The following is a 19,184-nucleotide window of genomic DNA, read 5'->3' as shown; positions in this document are numbered from 1 at the left end:
CCCTGCCGGGGGTTCTGGGCGGAATCACAGGACGCTCTCGAGTTAAAGCAATTCAGAACCTTTAAATTGACCGTCTTGAGCTATTGAAACTCCCACTCTTTCCTAAGGACAATTGTATTTAGAAGCGGGTTGCCTTGAAAACCACTCCTATCTTTACTAATGGGGTCCATGGGGTCCGCCTTAGTGCCCCTGGTGGGTTGCAGGGACATTGCCTCAGCCAGGGATTCAGGAGTCGGAGCCCCTAGAAGCTCTCGAGTTTTGGCAATTCAGAACATTCTAAATAGCCGTCGTGAGCGATAAAAACTTCAGTCTTATCCATCCCTTGAAATTTAAATTACATTGCCCCTATTGTGTGCTCTTTTTAAGGAGCACAAAAAAGCCCTAATAATTAGGCATTCCATCTCGTTCAGTAGTAGAACACGCACTTCTGGTCAAGAATGGTAGTAGAACATCTACATGAAAAGGGATTCTAGCTATACATTGTAACCTTTCTTCGCTCCAGTGTTCTCGAGGCAGCAGACAGCAAGAAATTAGGGACTTTTAGATTTGCACGTCGACATAATGGACTGCTACGTGTGAAGTTAAGGCACTGTGACGTTCTTTTAAGGCACTGCCAGTGCCTTAAAAGGACATCACACGTAGCAGTCCACTATGTCGACGTGCAAATTTAAAAGTCCCTATTATTGTGTAAAGGTTCACGGTTGTGTTTGTTAGAAGCTTTAACTATATCAAATTCACACGCTCTCTAATTATATACAACACAAGGTTGTCTTGGAAACCACTTCTATCTTTACAGATGGGGTGCAGGGGGAGAGCCTTTGCCGGGAGTTTTTTTTTTTTTAGGGGGGGGGGGGGGGACTGCCAATTCCCATATTTCCTAAAACATCACAGAGTACAGAAGAAGGACTTATCAATTGTCTTCAGCACTCCAAATCCTTTCAACTTTCTGCACTACAAAATGTCAAATCCCTTTTGTCCAGCTAATACACCGAGATACTTGCCAAAATTAGAGGGAAAAGAATAGATATCTACAAAAACGCACCTTTTCGGCTCAAATTTATATTTCACACACTCGTCATCTATATCATCTATGTCATCACTCCGTGAAATTGATATTAACCTAAAGGAATTTAATTATTGATTTTTTTTTTTAGAGCAAATCCATGGTGATTAGAGGATTTACTTAAAAGAAGACAGCATCGGGACATCACGATCCCTAGATAGAGCCAGGTATTCAGTTGTAATCCAGGGAGACCTATTTAGTTTCTTTCTTACTGTAACATGGGGAGCATGTTTATCAGCTAATGCCTTGAATGCTTCACTGAATTTCTCCCAGCAATACTCTACGTCCTCTTCGGACGATAATAGATCATTCCATTGTATTTTACATAGGTCTTCGACAAAATCTTCGACGACAAAATGCCTGAACGATCTAAATGAAAAGATTTCGGGCTTAGCTTTTGGGGTATTATGTCCAAGGATCAAATAGACTAGGGAGTGGTCACTTAGAGGCTGTTCACACCGGCAGAGATAGCGCGCGCTAGACCGCGCTATCTCTACGGTTTGGAAGGTACAACGTCGTTTCGGTCTGCCCAACAGCGAGCCACGGCGAGCCAAAACGGCGTGCCACTGGAGCACCTCTTGGGGGTGGTCCACGAGAGATAGCGCGGTCTAGCGCGCGCTAGAAAAAAAGGGGTGCTACGATAGACCGCGCTATCTCATTGCGGTGTGAACAGCCTCTTAGTCCACTTGAAATTGTTCCAGATTGCTTTATATTGGATAACATTGAACTAGAAACACAAATAACGTCAATTAAAGTACTGCTGAAAGGAGTTATTCTTGTTGGTTCTCGGATAAGCTGAGTTAACTGAAAGGTGGAACAAAGTTCATGCATCTTATTTGAAAGGGTATTTTTAGTCAGCATATTGGAGTTAAAGTCACCGAGGACTATAACATTATTTGTAAAAGAAAATACTTGGTCTAGGTTTGATTCTAGGCTTTTAAAAAAGGATATACATGTAGGTTTGCGATATACGACACCTACAAAAAATGGTAATCGATTTCTAGCCCTTAATTCAAACCACATTATTTCCAAATCGTCTTTTTCAAGATCACGTCTTGTAACATATCCTATATTATTTCTTATGTAACACCCAACTCCTCCACCTCGACTACCTCTATCTCTTCTTTCGAAGATGTAACCTGGAATGTCTAACATGTTCGAAGTAAAGGAATCGTCAATCCAGGTCTCAGACATTGTGAATAAATCAACTGAATTGTTACTTATAAAAATTTCAATTTCTCCTTTTTTATTTCGTAAACTTCTAACATTAAGATGGGATATTGACAATCCTTTATCATAAATACTATAATTTTGATCTACATTCTTAATTAGATTCGTGTCACGTTCTAAGTTTGACTCATTACCGGCACAGGGTTCACAATCTACGTCTAACTCTTCATTAAAAAAGGGCAATTCTTGTAGGATACAAGTTGGACAATTCCAATTTTCAAAATGTTCTTTTCTATCATTGTATTGAGATAGAGATACACGGGCACACGTAATATGGGCCCAATTTTTACAGTTTGTACAGAGAAGAGCTCTCTGATTGCATTTTACTGGTTTCTTGCAACATACACACGCAAACTTAATTGGCATGTAAATAATTCACATGGAATAGTAAACGAAACAAAAATGAAATAACGAAAATAAACGTTGTTAGCCAAAAATCACAGAGAACGAAATGAACATGCGTTAAATCAAAATAAGATAAGATTTCGACAAAGAAGCACAGCTTTTCAACAATTTATGCCTAGTTTCGATAAGTCTCTTTCTCTGAGAATAGTCACCTTTTCGCCGTTCGGTTTCTTGACAGTAATTTTGCCGTCTTGTGTCCAGAGTTTGTAGTCTTTACTTTCCTTCCAGACCAATTTTGACTTTCCAGTAGAGTTTGTTACGATGTTGTGTCAAGCTTTCATTGATAAAGATGGACTTTGACTTACTGGATGTTATCCCAAAACCCAAGACTGGATTTAAAAAACGATCTTTTTCTTTCATCGCTCCAAGCATTTATAACAATCTACCAATTCATATTCGCACGGCAACTTCACTCCAAATGTTCAAAAAACAAATTAAATCACTCCCTCCACTTTAATGCATGCACTGGTACCTAATGTTATATTATGACTTTTGTAGTTGTGTAGTCTGTAGTAGTTTTTTTTTTCTTCTTACCTTTTACCATTTTGATTTTATGTCTGTTATTTATTTATGGCATGTGTATTTGTATTTGTATTTTGTATTGTATCAATAATATCTTAATGTTTAATAGTTCAGGCCTTATGTTAAATTTGATCTAGTTTTTAAGTTGTTTTAGTTCTCTTATGGTATGTTGTTTATATAATGTCTTTGTTTTCTACAATGTATTCCATTTTTTTGTAAATCTTTGTATGTACAGGGCTCTTTTGTAAAGCAGGCCTCTGGCACTGAAAAGACTACCCTGTTTTTAAATAAAACTGAATAAATAAATAAATAAAAAGTTATCTTTAACTGTCGATGTAAACACACCAAACACGTCGTCAATACACTACACGTATATGCATACAGTTAATGGACATGTGGGCAAAATTTGTTGTTTTTGTGGAAATCAAATCAATATAAATTTTCACTGAACAGAGATACAAACCTATCCTGTGCACATGATTTTTTTTTGCCTCTAATGAGGTGTTTATTTACATTCAAACATCAAAATAAAGTTGTGAGAACAAATACAATTGACGCACACTGTTTATCAATAAAAATCACATATTTTTTCTCAACTTTACAATATTTTGCTTCTTTTCATCTAAAGTGCTTGTAACAGTCTCTTTGGCAACCTCGGGTCAGGCTTTTTAAGCTCCCGATTTTATACAACAATTCTGTTTTTGATTTCTCTAACAAATACGTATCTTAGTTTGAAACGGTTTTCATTAAATCCATACTAATTCCGGATGACTAACATTTTGTATATACACCAGAATGCGATCGTTGTTACAACGTATATCTCTGTCAATATTAATCTTAAGTAATCAAGAGATATCCATGACAAAATCAATATTAAAAGTGTACTTCACAACATGTTTGATATAATCAAAGAAATTCTTATTCTGTTCACATTCGATAAACACATGCACTATGTCCTCTATGACATTGCACTGGGAACAGTATCTGTCGTCTGCTAATCCCCATTTGTAAAGATTGTTTCTAACTAGTAACAGGTAGTATACTGTAGAGCAATTTAAAATTAAACTCCTTTAAGCGATGTTCCCTTGTATGTTAAATTCCTTTTGAACACGGAAGACCAGTCAATATTTCTTTGTAGTATATTTTCCCCAAAAAGACAGCATCTGTTGTTGAATGTACGTTTAAAAGATATCAGATTGAATAAACGTTTGCTGCTTACGTCTCTGATAAGTAAAGACACTCTTCCAAATTTAAAATAAGGAATTTCTAGAGAGTGAATATAATATACTGGTTCAGTTTCACCCTTTGAAAGATCACTGAACCATATCTTTGGAATAGCTTTCTTCAATTTAGTATAATCGAATAAAAGATTTTGCTTGCTTTTTTTAGTCTCAAGGCGTACTGACAGGTCTCTAATAGACAAAAAATGTCTTACTTCAAAGAGGTCATTTAGATAAATTATTCCACAACCAAACCAATCTGCGTAAAATAAAGACTTCGTATCAAATACAATATCCTTGTTATGCCATACTATTTACTTATAAAATCTTATAAACATCTTGTACAGAATAATTATCACTACAAGTAAAACCTTTCACATAATTCCAGGCTTATAATATTTCTAGATAGAAATCAGTGTGTGTGTGTATTGGGTTTTTACAGACGTGTATCAATCAGATATGATTATTTACGTCTGGGACCGACCTTTAAACGTCACCATCCGAAAGACGTGACTCAATTTCGAACCTGCGTCCTCGGCTGAATCAGTTTGTAACTTCCACTTTTTAGCTGGATTACAGGCGCACGCCACAACGCCTAGTTGCGATTTCTGCACATTGAATAACTTATGGTCATAGTTACAGTTTAACAGAAGACTTACGCCACTTAGCAAATCAAACCAATAATTACACATATCTTTCCATGGACCTTTATTGTCATCCAATAATCTACCAAGCCATCTTAAACGAAAACTCAGTATCTATTTCTCAATTTTAACCATATGTAACCCACCTTGGCTATGATATGATATTGTCCATGTACATGGGCAAATTCCTGGAAAATAACGAACAAAATTGATGGAAAATATTTATAATTTAATATTCGAGAAAAAAAATCACAAAAATCATGTTTTTCACTTAAAGTTTCGATGTTAATTAATCACAATTCCGTTGATATTGTTATCAAAATATAGATAATTTAATTTGCTTTCATATGACACCACATTCATGGTGGCTCAAGGTTCCCTCAAAATTTTATTCACAAAATACTTTTTTTCGTCAAAAGGGCCTCTGTTTTGGACGCCCCCTCCGATTTAGGGGTGTTCGCAACAAATTTAAGAAAAACACATATGAAACATTGAGTATTATGATAAAATCTTTAGAATGAACAAGGTGTACTTAGTTTGTGTGGTAGTGGCAGGCAAACCCCTCTTTCTGACTTTCGCCCTTCGCTCGTTGGCGATCTAAAAAAAAAATTAACTTTGAACTGTTCGTAATTTCACATCTGGTTTAAGATTGTTACATCATTTGCATGAATAACATTTTTCTTCCTGATTACGTTCGCCAAAATCTCAATTTCTAATAAAAATGAATATAGTGACAGAGGATCACATTGTTGAACCCCACGTTGGATTTAAAAGTATCCTGTGAATGACTTCCGTTCATAACTAACATCTATTTACTTGTGTATATCAAACTTTGACCTATTTGCAAAACGACGTCTCCAATTGTTTCAAAACTCTGAAAAAATGAATACGAAAGGAAATCAATGAAATAACACATTGTCGATCCATCGTACGGCTTCTCCTATGTAAGATCTTCCTGGACGGGCAAACTTCGCTACAAGTTGTGAATGTTCTTGTATCTATGTTCAATTGCTCTCCAGGTATTCCTTGGGGGCTTCTGTACAGAATCCCAAATCACATAGTGGTGTTGAGTTTTCAACGGAGCTATTGGTTTCTCATGTCCATGTCTAGTCTGAAACCAAGGTATTATATTTCTCATCTCCACCCCTAATGTCTGTAAGAGCATACCACAATATACATCGTCCCAGGGTATCGGTGCAGCCATCTTCTGAGAGGCACGATAGAGATCATGGGCGACATCTCTGGAGACGATATACGCGTATCCTCGAGGAAAAGGAGGCCATGACTCCTCCGGATAGAATTGATATGGAGTGTACCACTTGTCTCCAGGATCCCGATGCACTTCCCAGTCAATTGCAGGCTCGGCCAACACAAACTTCGAACGAAACGTATTTGCTTCGAGATCGTTGACAAGGTTAACGATGTCGACGATGACATCGTCATCTATCGACATTACATAATAACTATTGTTACAGAATGTGGATGCCCATTTGGCGGCCATGATGAGTTTAATGGTTAGATTGTAGTAGCTATCAATAAAGTCCTCTTGTAGAATATCTCCGTGAATATCAGCCTCACTTTGGAGCTGGGCTTGCAGAGTGGAATTATATTCCCCGGAGAATCCAGTAAGAAATACAATCTTCGCAGAAACATTGTATTTAACCACTCCCTTGCCATACGTTTCTCTGATGATAGTCCTCCGTTTTACACTACCCACTGTTGTCTTTACGAGGATAACCAATGTCAAGTTTTCTGATTTCTTGCATCCATTCTCCGGGTTGATGAGATAGCGATACTCATGCTGGTCTAATTTGGACTCCCAGTGAACAGTCTGTCTCCAACCAAGCAGTTTCTCTTCATCACTAAAACAGTTTGATAAGCGAGTTTCGTTTTCAACTTCATGTAGCGCTTTTCGCACTTCAGAATGCGTTTCGGTCAAAGTAATCTTTTGAAACACTGATTTCCTTAAGTAAATGAGAAAGCTAGATGCAGAATATACTAAAAGCAAGCACAGGAATATCTTCAGCTTCAGTATCTTCTTTATGGACGCCATGTTGACGAGAGACGAATGATCCAAGAAATCGAAGGCATGTAATGCACCAGGTAGGCGACAATGAATATAGTATAGCCAGAGTCCAATGTTCAATAGGGTTCATAATTATCAGGGAAGTAGGCAGTCCATGAAATCTGTTGCACCCCCTCTGCGTCAACCAACCCGTGCCTTCCCTTTATGAGGTGGTCGAGGTCTCGAGTTCATGGGGAGTTTTCGCCAGCTCAACGCGGACGGAGAATCTGCGGTACGTGTGCAAACTCGAGAAGCTACTATAGTAACAGCGGGGTGACCGCTGAGGTACTGAAATCCAGAACGGATTGTGGCCAAATCTACGGCATTCTCAATGACACCCCAAGTTAATCAAGTGCCTCGATACAAACTTTTTCATTCACCTGATAAGAATAATAGTATTTCACAGAATCCAATCTGCATGATAAATTGCACTGCCCATATTGTGTGCTCTTTTTAAAGAGCACACAAAGGCCGGGCAGCGAATTTTGTATTCGGGCAGCAGGACACACCCTTAATACCTAAATCCTGGACCTAACATTCAATGGGATTATGCCCACATCAGTGAGTTTGAAACGCACTTCTGGTCAAGAATGGCCCGTAGAAAAACCATCTGCATAACAAGGATGTCGCCAACTTTTCTGACGAATGTTGGCGACATCTAACGAAGTTTTTTTTTTTTTTTATAATTATTTTTCCCCTTCCACAGGGTTCTTTATTTTCAAAACAAGTTCCATCATATACAGTATATCCATATATCATACACAAATAATTAAATAAATAATTTCCATACATAATGGCTTAACTCAGATAATAATCATCACGGCTGAAAACTTTTGTGGCAGATAAAAACAAACATTTATGACAAAATTATTACTTTAAATATATAATTAAAAAACAAAAACAAACATAAAATACATGATCATGTTTATGTTAGCACATTTCCAACACCCTCAAAACATTTTCTAAAGTGAAACCATTTCTTTTTCAATTTATTCTCTCTGAGATTTGTTTGGTATATATATTTTTCCATTTCATAATAACGTTTTACAGCTGATAAAATTATATCAAATGATGGTAGTTGATTTCGTAATTTAGCTGAAAATATTTCTTGTCTTACAACCATTTACAAATTTTATAAATAATAGAAGGCCCGCGGGAGTGGTTGTTAGAAGCTTTAACTACATAAAACTCACACTCTCTCCAATTGTATACAACTAAAGAATGTCTTGGGAACCACTTCTTTCTTTACGGATGAGGTACAGGGGCAAAACCTTTGCCGGTAGTCTTTAACCCTTACTGCGTTGGGCTATTTTGAGCTCCCCGTTACTTTGAGAAACATATCAAATTTGATATCAATTCATATCTCCCACTTATGAAGAAATACATCTAAACCTGTATTCACATTTCTGCTTGTACATGAATATTTGCAATTATAACGATAACCTTGTTTGATGACATGTGCATACTGATTGTTATATACACTATGAACATGATAGACAAAGAGAGCGGACAAAATATACAGTTCCTCAGGTAGACAAAGGAACATTCCTTCACTGCTATTGTGTAAAACAGGTGTCACATGCATATTCACCTGTTCAACACATTTTTACATAATAGCAGTGAAGGGATGTTCCTTTGTCTACCTGAGGAACTGTATATTTTGTCCGCTTTCTTTGTCTGCCATGTTCATAGTGATAACACCTTACAGGTATATCCAGTATTCGACGAAAACGGTATCAAAATGTGCTTATACTTGAGGGAAAAAATTCATGAAACGAAAATTTAAAATTCCAAGCGGTTGCGGCGCAATCGCCGAAAATTTCGAGTGAGGGGGGCTCCCAGGCCCCTCCGCCCTCCCCCAGTCCACGGGAGTGGTTGTTAGAAGCTTTAACTACATGAAACTCACATTCTCTTCAATTTTATACAACAAAAGGTTGTCTTGAGAAACACGTATATCAAAGCGGAGGGGGTTCTTGAATTTTTTTTAAAAGGTGTAAGTTCCAAATAGTGGTCACGAGCGATAGAAATTGTAAATTTCCTCCTCAAAAGTCACATTGCCCCTTTCATTTAATTTCAGAAATAATCTCTCTTTCTCTCTTAAAGAAAATTTTATACAACTTCTATTTTATTGTTGTACTTTCGTCCGCAAACTTTTAAGCACATGTCGAGCCAACTCATCGGAAATGTAATCTGTAAACAGGGAATTTCATGGTCGTCCTGTTTTGTTTTTCTCTCTATCTCTCTCTCTCTCCCTCTCTCTGTCTCTCTCCTTTTCCTTCATCCTCTATCTTCTTCTCTTTTTACATTATTCACTCTTTCTCTTCTCATGTTGTTCTTCCATCGTTCTCTCTTTTTACCATTTCCATTTTGTTAGGTCGCCCCCAAAAAGGAGGACCCCCCCCCCCCCCCCCCCCCCCCCCCCCCCCCCCGATTAGCCAGTGATGTATACGTAGATGCAGACAATACGCATAACTTGCACTGGGATTTTGTTTCCATCTTACAAGGCTCGATTCGGTTTTATTAAATTTTCAATAATTCATTGAATTTCCCCCTGGTTCCCAACATAAACAAATCCTCTGTACGGCCATGCATTATGGCTCAAGGCAAGAGCACACAGAGGATTTTTTTTCATATTGGGGACCGGGGTAAAATGCAATGAATTATTGAAAATTTATTGCATTTTATTTTTTATTTTTTTTTATTTGTGGGAACTGCCCCCCCCCCCTACCCTAGCCCCCGCTGCGTACAGTCATGGTTCAGAGACAAAGCAATGGCCTCGTTACTGTGAGGCCCCAGGATCAAAACCGTGTCGATATGCTATATTAGTGCCCTTTTGCGGGGGCATTAATCCTCATTACTGTCATTTATGACTTAAGGGCGTAGGTCTACTAGTTGATAAGCATATTATCATACACATGCTTTAGCAGTCACGCAAAACAAACACTGGCAAATTATTATTCAATAAAACCTAAGAATGTATACAAATATCTAGATCTATTAGGAATAAATCATTTCTAAAATAATTCCATAAATTGGGGTAAAAAAAGGAATATTCCAACTATATGAGCGACAGGGTATCTTTCAGATCATGCTCTCTTGTCATTATATAATGCACTTGTAATACCACATGTATCATATTGTGTCAGTGTCTAGGGTAACTGTGGCAAACTGAAACTGAAAATGTTATTTAAATTACAGAAAAAAATACTGCGTATTTGTACCAGTAGCCATTATCTTGCTCATTCCGCTTCTCTTTTTATCAAGCTCAAAACTGTATTTGATTTATACCAGTATCATACAGCAGTGTTAGGGTTCCTTTATTTTCATAATCTTCTTCCTTATAAAATCTCGAACATGCTCCCTACGAATCTTAGTACTCATAATTATAACACAAGAAATTGTACCAATTTTCATCGTTGGAAAATTATTTGTTATGTATGATGAAAAATCTCCTCGGTGCAATCTCCCGGTGATTTGGAATTCATTACCAAAATAAATTCCCTTTTGTGTTCTTCTGGCTTTTTTAAAATTGTTTTATCCACTGTTTGTTTTTAATTTGTTTACATGTCTTTTAGTCACAAAATAAGTTGAAAAAAACAAATAATAATTTTATACTTATAGGAAATTTATTTTACAAAGCCTTTTGGCCTTATTTTAGTTCCCCTTTTCTCATTTTCGACTGGTAAATTTGGTGTCTTTGATACTGTTAAAATGTATGATTAATGGGTGCCAGGTAAAAATGTCAGAGGAAAAAATGTCAGAGGAAAAAATGTCAGAGGTAAAAATGTCAGAGGTAAAAATGTCAGAGGTAAAAATGTCAGAGGTAAAAATGTCAGAGGTAAAAATGTCAGAGGAAAAAATGTCAGAGGTAAAAATGTCAGAGGAAAAAATGTCAGAGGAAAAAATGTCAGAGGTAAAAATGTCAGAGGTAAAAATGTCAGAGGTAAAAATGTCAGAGGTACAAGCAAAACAAATGAGTGCCGTCATAATATCTCAGCACTTTTATCACTCAGAATGTCAAGACGTACAGCTACTGCATGGGCTAGTCTATTATATTCCTTTCTAAATGGATGTGTTGTATATCGTACATGTCCTGAAGATAATATAATGTGGAAAATAGATTTTGAATTTTTTTTTTTTTTGGGAAGCAATCAGAGAAGGTTAATCATCTAGCATAAACATGTAAGTATTGGTGTGTAGTGCAAGGTTTTGGAGTCATCAAAATGATAAAAAATTTGGCCCAGTCTTGGTAAAGTAACAAGCACTGTAAACAGAAAGATATTGATATGGGACTACACAAACATATGGCATACAAATCGGGCAGGCATACAAAGATGTTACTTGTTATATCTGGGATATGAAGTCATTTGAAATAGATTTTCAGGGAATAACTTTTTTCTTTGATGTTCTATTACACTTGCATTGAACGCTCACAAATAATTTTTGTTTTACCTTTCCCCAGAACTCAACCTTCTCTTTAATTGATGTAACATGGGCGGCTTTCTGCTTTGTATCGGAGTAACAAAGCTGCTTATTGATTTTCTCCCAGACTATTTTATACCGCAATAGTAATCGACAATATTTTATTGCAACGCGCGCACTTCGGGAATGTGATGGTGCGGTTAGCATTGATAACATGGCTTTCTGCTTGTTTCAGAGTATCAAAATACCAAGCCCTCAAGAAAGTGGAATTGTCGGAAATATGCATTTATTGGAAATTACATATAATAGTAGACATTGCCACGCAGTTAAAATGTCCAACAATCTTCAAATACGAAGGAGAAGTAGGAGGGGGAAGGTTCATAGATATCTGATCCTATTTTGGGGGCTGTACTGACTTTTCTTTTTATTTAATGATTACACCATGGAGCGACAACTCAGCCTATAAAACATGGCCAAACTTCTCGATTTTAGAAATCTTTTTCCCCAGAAGTTTGCTCAGTGTACCAGTACCATTTGCTTATACAAAAACATAATATACTGGTATATAAATATTGAATAAGACAGACTAATGGGACGTGGATGGTGTACTCCGAGTTTCAAGCCTTGCAAGCGGTCATCAGACAACTGATAGCATTCTTCAAAGTACATGATTCCTCTACAACCAGGGCTCAAATTAATTTTTTGGGGCTCAAATTAATTTTTTGTCCACGGGGGCTCTTCCCCCCAAAAAAGAGCCCCCGTGAGCCTTCTCACGGGGGCTCTTTTAGTACTGACGGGGGCTCTCTGTTATACAAATATCCATTGAATTGGTACCTATGATACTCCTCAATTATTTGCTATTTCATCATTATCATTTCAATCAGCATTTTCCCTCTTACAAATTTACAAGCTACATAGCTGTTACTGGCCTGTGTATATAATATATACGCATACAACACTGATCTTTATGATGTCTTTAACGTGACATATCTTCTTCTCCCCTTGCAAACGAGAAAGAAAACAAGGTCATTAAAAGGGATTAAGCGACAAATAATGATTGTGATTCAAATTGATGCGAATATTTGGTTGAATAAGCACTGCTATTCACCCGAATCTTCTTTGTAAAAACAACTTTTACAATTCTCAGCCATGCTTACACTATGAACATGGCAGACAAAGAAAGCGGACAAAATATACAGTTCCTCAGGTAGACAAAGGAACATCCCTTCACTGCTATTATGTAAAAATGTGTTGAACAGGTGAATATGCATGTGACACCTGTTTTACACAATAGCAGTGAAGGAATGTTCCTTTGTCTACCTGAGGAACTGTATATTTTGTCCGCTCTCTTTGTCTATCATGTTCATAGTGTTACTGAGTTGAGACGTTCCATTCAATGTAAAATACTCATTACAGAATACACTTCTCCTAATCTGAAAGTGATCTTACAACACAGTGGCAGATTTGCATGGCTGAGATTTGTAAAAGTCGTTTTTACAAAGAAGATTCTGGTGAAAAGCATTGCTTATTCAAAAAAATCCTTGCATCAATTTGAATCACAATGATTATTTGTCGCATGATCCTTTTATTAAATAACCTTGTTTTTTTTTTTTTTTTAATGATTACACCATGGAGCGACAACTCAGCCTATAAAACATGGCCAAACTTATCGATTTTAGAAATCTTTTTCCCTAGAAGTTTGCTTAGTGTACCAGTACCATTTGCTTATACAAAAACATAATATACCGGTATATAAATATTTAATAAGGCAGACTAATGGGACATGGATGGTGTACTCCGAGTTTCACGCCTTGCAAGCGGTCATCAGACAACTGATAGCATTCTTCAAAGTACATGATTCCTCTACAAGTTACAACCTTGGTATACGCTCAAAATAAGACTTAACTAATACAATACAATAAGACAGCGGTGAAATAACGACTGCAGAATATCCCTCGCTGTTCTTTTTCGATAAGCCTGATATATAGCCCGGGTGTAAATGTCTTGAGACGTAGTTCAGATATATAAGACACGCGCATGCGTGGACTTTATTAAGTCATTCAATCCCGTAGGATACATACATGTATATCATAACATCCCCTTTTTTTTTCAAATTAAAATGTTAACTATTGAATGTACACTTATAGCCTTTTGCTAGATAAAAAACTTTCCTTTCTAATATGAAAATCTTAGAAAAACTCTTAAATGATTTTCTTTAAATAAAACTCAAATATTTGTTATTGTTGTAAAACTTATTAATTTCATACGATTTTGGAATGTGAGGTCAGGTTGATCATTTGCTGATCTTGTATAATATTGTTATCCAATTATTTGTACTGTCTGATACAACTTTGAGTAAATACGTGCACTTATTCAACTCAAAATTACACTCAAGTATAATCAGTTACTACTGTTTTCCTAAGCAATAATAATAAATTTCCACATTGTTTGTATAAAACACTTGTTACGTGTCTCTGACAAATGGTACGGTAATTTGAACTTATTGATTTATTTCAATGTCTAAACATGTAACAGACAATTAACAAATTGTCGCCTCGTTACTCGTATTCTGCTTAATTACGAATCAATGTCATTTCACTTTCATCTGCTATGATTACTATGAATTTGTATTTGACCATAATAAATGATGAGTACAGCTCTGGAACATGAATCAATGTAATGTCTTACTATGTACTTTCTAACTCTAATAACTAACTCTATGATATTTACAAGTTTGTTCCCATCTCATCCTGTATGGAAAAAAGCATATACATGACTTAGTGTAGGTCCTTTGCTTTGCAGTTGAACATATCTATAAAATGTAGTAAACTTCTTACTAGTGAATTGAGATCCACATGGCAATAATAGATCAACATTTTACTCAAAGATCAAGAAAATATCACTTCCTGTATAACGTTCAAATAAACGTGATAATCGAATATGTCAGTTATAGGAGCATGAATATTTATCCACGGGCATGCAAATTAACGAGTAACATAGTCCTTCAGATAGTTTGGACGTTTGACCGTACGCCCTGAACGAGTTTTCGGCGCTAGTTCAATGTCATTTGATTGGCTTGCCTGAGGGGCAGGCCGCGCTTCAGTTTCATCAGGTGTTGCATTGTGGTCATTTGCGTGTTGAATTTCCGCGGTTTCGTTGCTGCTCGTGGTTGTTTCATCAGGAGGATTTTCAGGTGTTTGACGCAAGTGTACGCGATTGCGACGGTAGATGCCGGAGGGCGTTTCGACAACGTAGGAACGCTCATCCAAGCGTCGCTTCACGATTGCTCTTTCCCAGTTCTTTTGCCCCTGGACAAGAGGTTGCATTCGCACGGTATCACCTTCCTGCAGTGGGGTCAAATCTTTTGCAGATTTGTTGTAGTTGTACGCTTGCTTTGCGATACGTAATTGCATCTTCTCACGTTCACGTATTACCCTTGGCTCGAGTAGACTCGCTGAAGTAGGCAAGAGCGTGCGTGTACGGCGATTCATAAGTCGTTGGGCCGGACTTGTATCCAGACCTTGCGAAGGTGTATTGCGGTGATCCAACAATGCAAGGTAAGTATCGGACCGCGACTTATCACTCTTCATGATGATGCGTTTTGCTGTTTTGACTGCGGATTCTGCCTTTCCATTGGCTCTGCTGTTACCGGGACTACTGCAGAGATGCTCGAAATCCCATTCACTTGCGAACTGCCGAAACACGGCTGATGTATACTGGGGCCCGTTGTCGCTAACGACTTGCGTAGGGCTTCCATATCTCGCGAAGTGTGCTTTGAGCTTTCGAATCACCAATTGGCTACTTGTGTTATCCAATCGGTCAACTTCAAAGAAGTTGCTGTAGTAATCGACGGTTACCATGTAATCTTTTCCCTTCAATGAGAAAAGATCTGTGCCTATTTTTTCCCATGGCCTTTGAGGCAGATCATGAGCCATCAGAGGCTCCTTTTGTTGCTTGACTTCGTATGATCGGCATACATCACATGTCGCGATAAACTGCTTGATTTCACTAGCCATACCAGGCCAAAAGATTGATTCGCGAGCACGTCGAAGACACCCTTCCATGCCCAGATGGGATGAGTGGATCTTTTCCTTCATCTCCCTGCGAAGGCTTATTGGAATTATCACACGCTCTCCTTTGAAGATTAGACCATCATGAACTGCTAGTTCATCTCTGTAACCGAAATATGGTGTTAGCTCCTCAGGCAGAGTGTGCCGGTCATTCGGCCACCCGCTGACGATGACGCTCTTGAGCTTCTGAAGTACTTGATCTGCAGCGGTCTGCTCACGAATTTGCTGAAGGCGCTCATCTCGGATAGGTAAATGTGCTACCATATTCACTTCTTCAAAGAAATTCACTTCGCTTGGATCACCACCAACTGCCCGCGACAAGGTATCTGCGAGATACATGAGCTTTCCTTGTTGATAGCTGATATCAAAATGATATTTTTGAAGACGGAGGAGCATCCCCTGAAGGCGTTTCGGAGCCTTCACCAGCGGCTTCTTTATGATCATTTCAAGCGGCTTGTGGTCGCTCACAACGCTAGTAAATCGACCAAACGTGTATTGATGAAAACGCTCCATTGAAAACACTACAGCTAGCATTTCCTTCTCAATTGAGGCGTACCGCGATTCTGTGTCGGTCAAGGATCTACTGGCATACGCTATGGGGCGTCCATTCTGCAGAAGTGCTGCTCCCAAACCCTTGTTGCTTGCGTCGCATTGGATGGTTAGCTCTTCCTTAGGGTTGTAGTAGGCCAAGAGTGGTGCTTCTGAAACCATTCTTTTGATGTTTGACATTGCGTTGGCTTGCTCTGTAGACCATTCCCATGCTATGTCTGGGCGTGTCAGCTGTCTGATGGGTTCTAGCGTATCGGACAGACTGGGCAAGAATCTGCTTAGGTAGTTCACAAATCCCACTAACCTCTGCACGCCTTGTACGTCAGAGGGATTTGGCATTTTGAGGACATCAGCAACCTTCTTTGGATCAGGCTGTAGTCCTGCACTTGTGACGACATGTCCTAGGAAAGGAATCTCAGTTGCTCTGAACACGGACTTCTCCTTGTTGAGCTTGATGTGTTGTTCAACACATCGCTGGAACAATTGCTCAAGCTTCGAGTCGTGGTCGATGATTGCTTCTTCCATCGTTGTCCCTTTCCCATACACAAGGATATCGTCTGCTACGCAAATCACCCCTGGCAGTCCTTCAAGTGCTTGATGCAATCTTTGCTGGAAGATTTCTGATGAGGCACTTGTACCGAATGGTAAACGGCGCCATCGGTAGCGGCCAAAGGGCGTGTTGAATGTCGTCAGGTGGCTTGAGGGCTCATCAAGTTTCACTTGCCAGAATGCAGAACTCATATCAAGCTTGCTGAAGATCTTTGCTTGGTTGAGATCTGGCAAGATATCCTCAACTATAGGTAGAGGGTAGTGCTCGCGTTTGAGTGCCTTGTTCAGTGGCCGTGGATCAATGCATATCCTAAGGTCACCATTCTTTTTCTCAGCCACCACTAGTTGGCTGACCCAACTCGTCGGTTTTGTCACCTTCGCGATCACTTCACGGTCAACCATGCGATCCAACTCTGCTTTCACTTTTTGTTTGATTGCATGGGGTAGTCTTCTTGGAGGTAAGATGGTGGGCTGCACCTCTTTATCCACTTGCAGGTTGACCTCTCCAGGCATCTCTCCCAGCTCTCCATCAAAGACTTCTGCATAGCGTTCTTCAGGCTTGCATGCCTTGTCTTTCTGGCTGGAAGCTGCGTGAACTCTTATGAAGTTCTCATTATTGACCGTGATGAGCTTCAAATGCTGGCTGACTGTGCTTCCCAACAACGGTGTGAAGTCCTTGTCCACCACTATGAATTCCACCGAATATTTCTGCTTCGTCTTGGGGTTTAGCATCTTGACCCTGCTGACGCCTTCGATGGCCATTGTGATTTCGTTCCACATCATGAGCTTTTTCTTGCTAGGTTTCAGGACGTAGTCAGCCCCTTCCAGGTGTCTCAATGGCAGGATGTTGGCACTAGCCCCGCTATCCACCTGGAAGTCTACTGCTTTCTCATTGATCATCATTCTGGCATACACCTCATCTCTCGGTTTAACGGTGTTGATGGTGATTGTGACATTGTCTATATACTCGGTGCTCGAGTCACTGTCGGCTGGATCATTTACTTGGTGCATTCGTTTGCTCAGCATGCACACATTGGCGAAGTGGTTTTGCTTTCCACATGCCTTGCAGGTTTGTCCGTAGGCTGGACATTTGTTTTTGTCCCTCGGGTGCTCCCTGCCACAGTACTTGCATTGAGATTTTGCTGCTTTGCCAGTGCTGCGCTTGCTGTTATCTCTTTTTGGTCCACCGCTCTGCTTTCCTTTCTTAAAGCTTGGCCGGATCTTATGGATATGAGCCGCTGATCTGCTGCTACCGGCCTCACTGAAAGCTTTGAGGTGCGATTCAGCTGTCTCTGCGCTCTTACAGATGTCGATGCAGCCACCGAGTGTCAGTTTCCTTTCTTGTAGTAGTTGCTTCCTCGTCTGCGCATCATTGGTGCCCAGCACTATCTTGTCCCGGAGGAGGCTGTCTGTCATGCATTTACAGAAATTACATGATTTGGCGAGAGATCTGAGATTGGCAAGAAATGACTCAAAACTCTCACCTGGTTCTTGTTGCCGTTTATTGAAGAGGTATCTCTCGTAGGTTTCATTCTTCTCACCGACAGCGTACCGTTCAAATGCCTCTATTATCTCATCCAGGTTGCTAGTTTCCCCATTGGCATTAGCGAAAACAAAACTGTTGTATATTTCTAGTCCCAACGGGCCGATTGTATGCAAAAACAATGCCGTCTGGTACACTGATGCTTGGCGATCCAGATGTGCTACCACGCTGTAGTTCGTCCACATCTGACGCCATGTTTTCCACCCCTCAATCACTCCGCGATTTATAGTCAATTGGGGTGGTGGTCGTATCCCGCTCACGGGAGGCGGTGCTGACACTCTCTGCTGAGTGCGACCCGTCGCTAGCTGCGTAGGCGACTGGTCAGCCGTCCCGTTCTGCTCGACATTGCCATCGGGCTGCTGCTGAGCGGCTGTCTCATGTTCGCCTGTTGTAGGCATATTTTCTGACGGCTGGATTCACTTATTCAAGACCTCAAAATTTGTTCACACATATATTCACCTCAGCTTGAAACTTGCGCTATTAATTTAGCACTGTCCTTTTTCTCGTAGGATTTAAGCTATCCTGTGAAAATGTCAAATTCTAAGGCTCCGCCGCTGCCACCATGTCTTGAGACGTAGTTCAGATATATAAGACACGCGCATGCGTGGACTTTATTAAGTCATTCAATCCCGTAGGATACATACATGTATATCATAACAGTAAACATAACAATCTTGTCACATGCTTTTGTTTTTATTTTAAACTCTGACATTTTTACCTCTGACATTTTTTCCTCTGACATTTTTACCTCTGACATTTTAAACTCTGACATTTTTACCTCTGACATTTTTACCTCTGACATTTTTAACTCTGACATTTTTTCATCTGACATTTTTACCTCTGACATTTTTACCTCTGACATTTTACCTCTGACATTTTTACCTCTGACATTTTTTCCTCTG

The 19,184-nt window shown here is 39.1% G+C and overlaps 2 protein-coding genes across 2 annotated transcripts; both read right to left on the bottom strand.

Moving 5' to 3' along the window:
* Positions 1–5,307: 5,307 nt before the first annotated feature.
* LOC100889244 (beta-1,3-galactosyltransferase 1) lies at positions 5,308–7,544 on the bottom strand. Its single transcript, XM_003727971.3, has one exon. The coding sequence runs from the start codon at positions 7,135–7,137 to the stop codon at positions 6,058–6,060; it is 1,080 nt and encodes a 359-aa protein (XP_003728019.2). The 5' UTR covers positions 7,138–7,544; the 3' UTR covers positions 5,308–6,057.
* Positions 7,545–14,555: 7,011 nt separating this feature from the next.
* LOC115925835 (uncharacterized protein K02A2.6-like) lies at positions 14,556–18,680 on the bottom strand. The gene has a single exon (XM_030989827.1). It carries the CDS (start codon positions 18,678–18,680, stop codon positions 14,556–14,558), a length of 4,125 nt encoding a protein of 1,374 aa, XP_030845687.1.
* Between the last annotated feature and the right edge of the window lie 504 nt (positions 18,681–19,184).

Source organism: Strongylocentrotus purpuratus, unplaced genomic scaffold, assembly GCF_000002235.5.
Source record: "Strongylocentrotus purpuratus isolate Spur 01 unplaced genomic scaffold, Spur_5.0 spur5_scaffold_19, whole genome shotgun sequence".
Classification (NCBI taxonomy): Eukaryota; Metazoa; Echinodermata; class Echinoidea; order Camarodonta; family Strongylocentrotidae; genus Strongylocentrotus; species Strongylocentrotus purpuratus.
The sequence above is the reverse complement of the archived record's forward strand: the minus strand, read 5'-3'. Positions and strand labels throughout refer to the sequence as shown.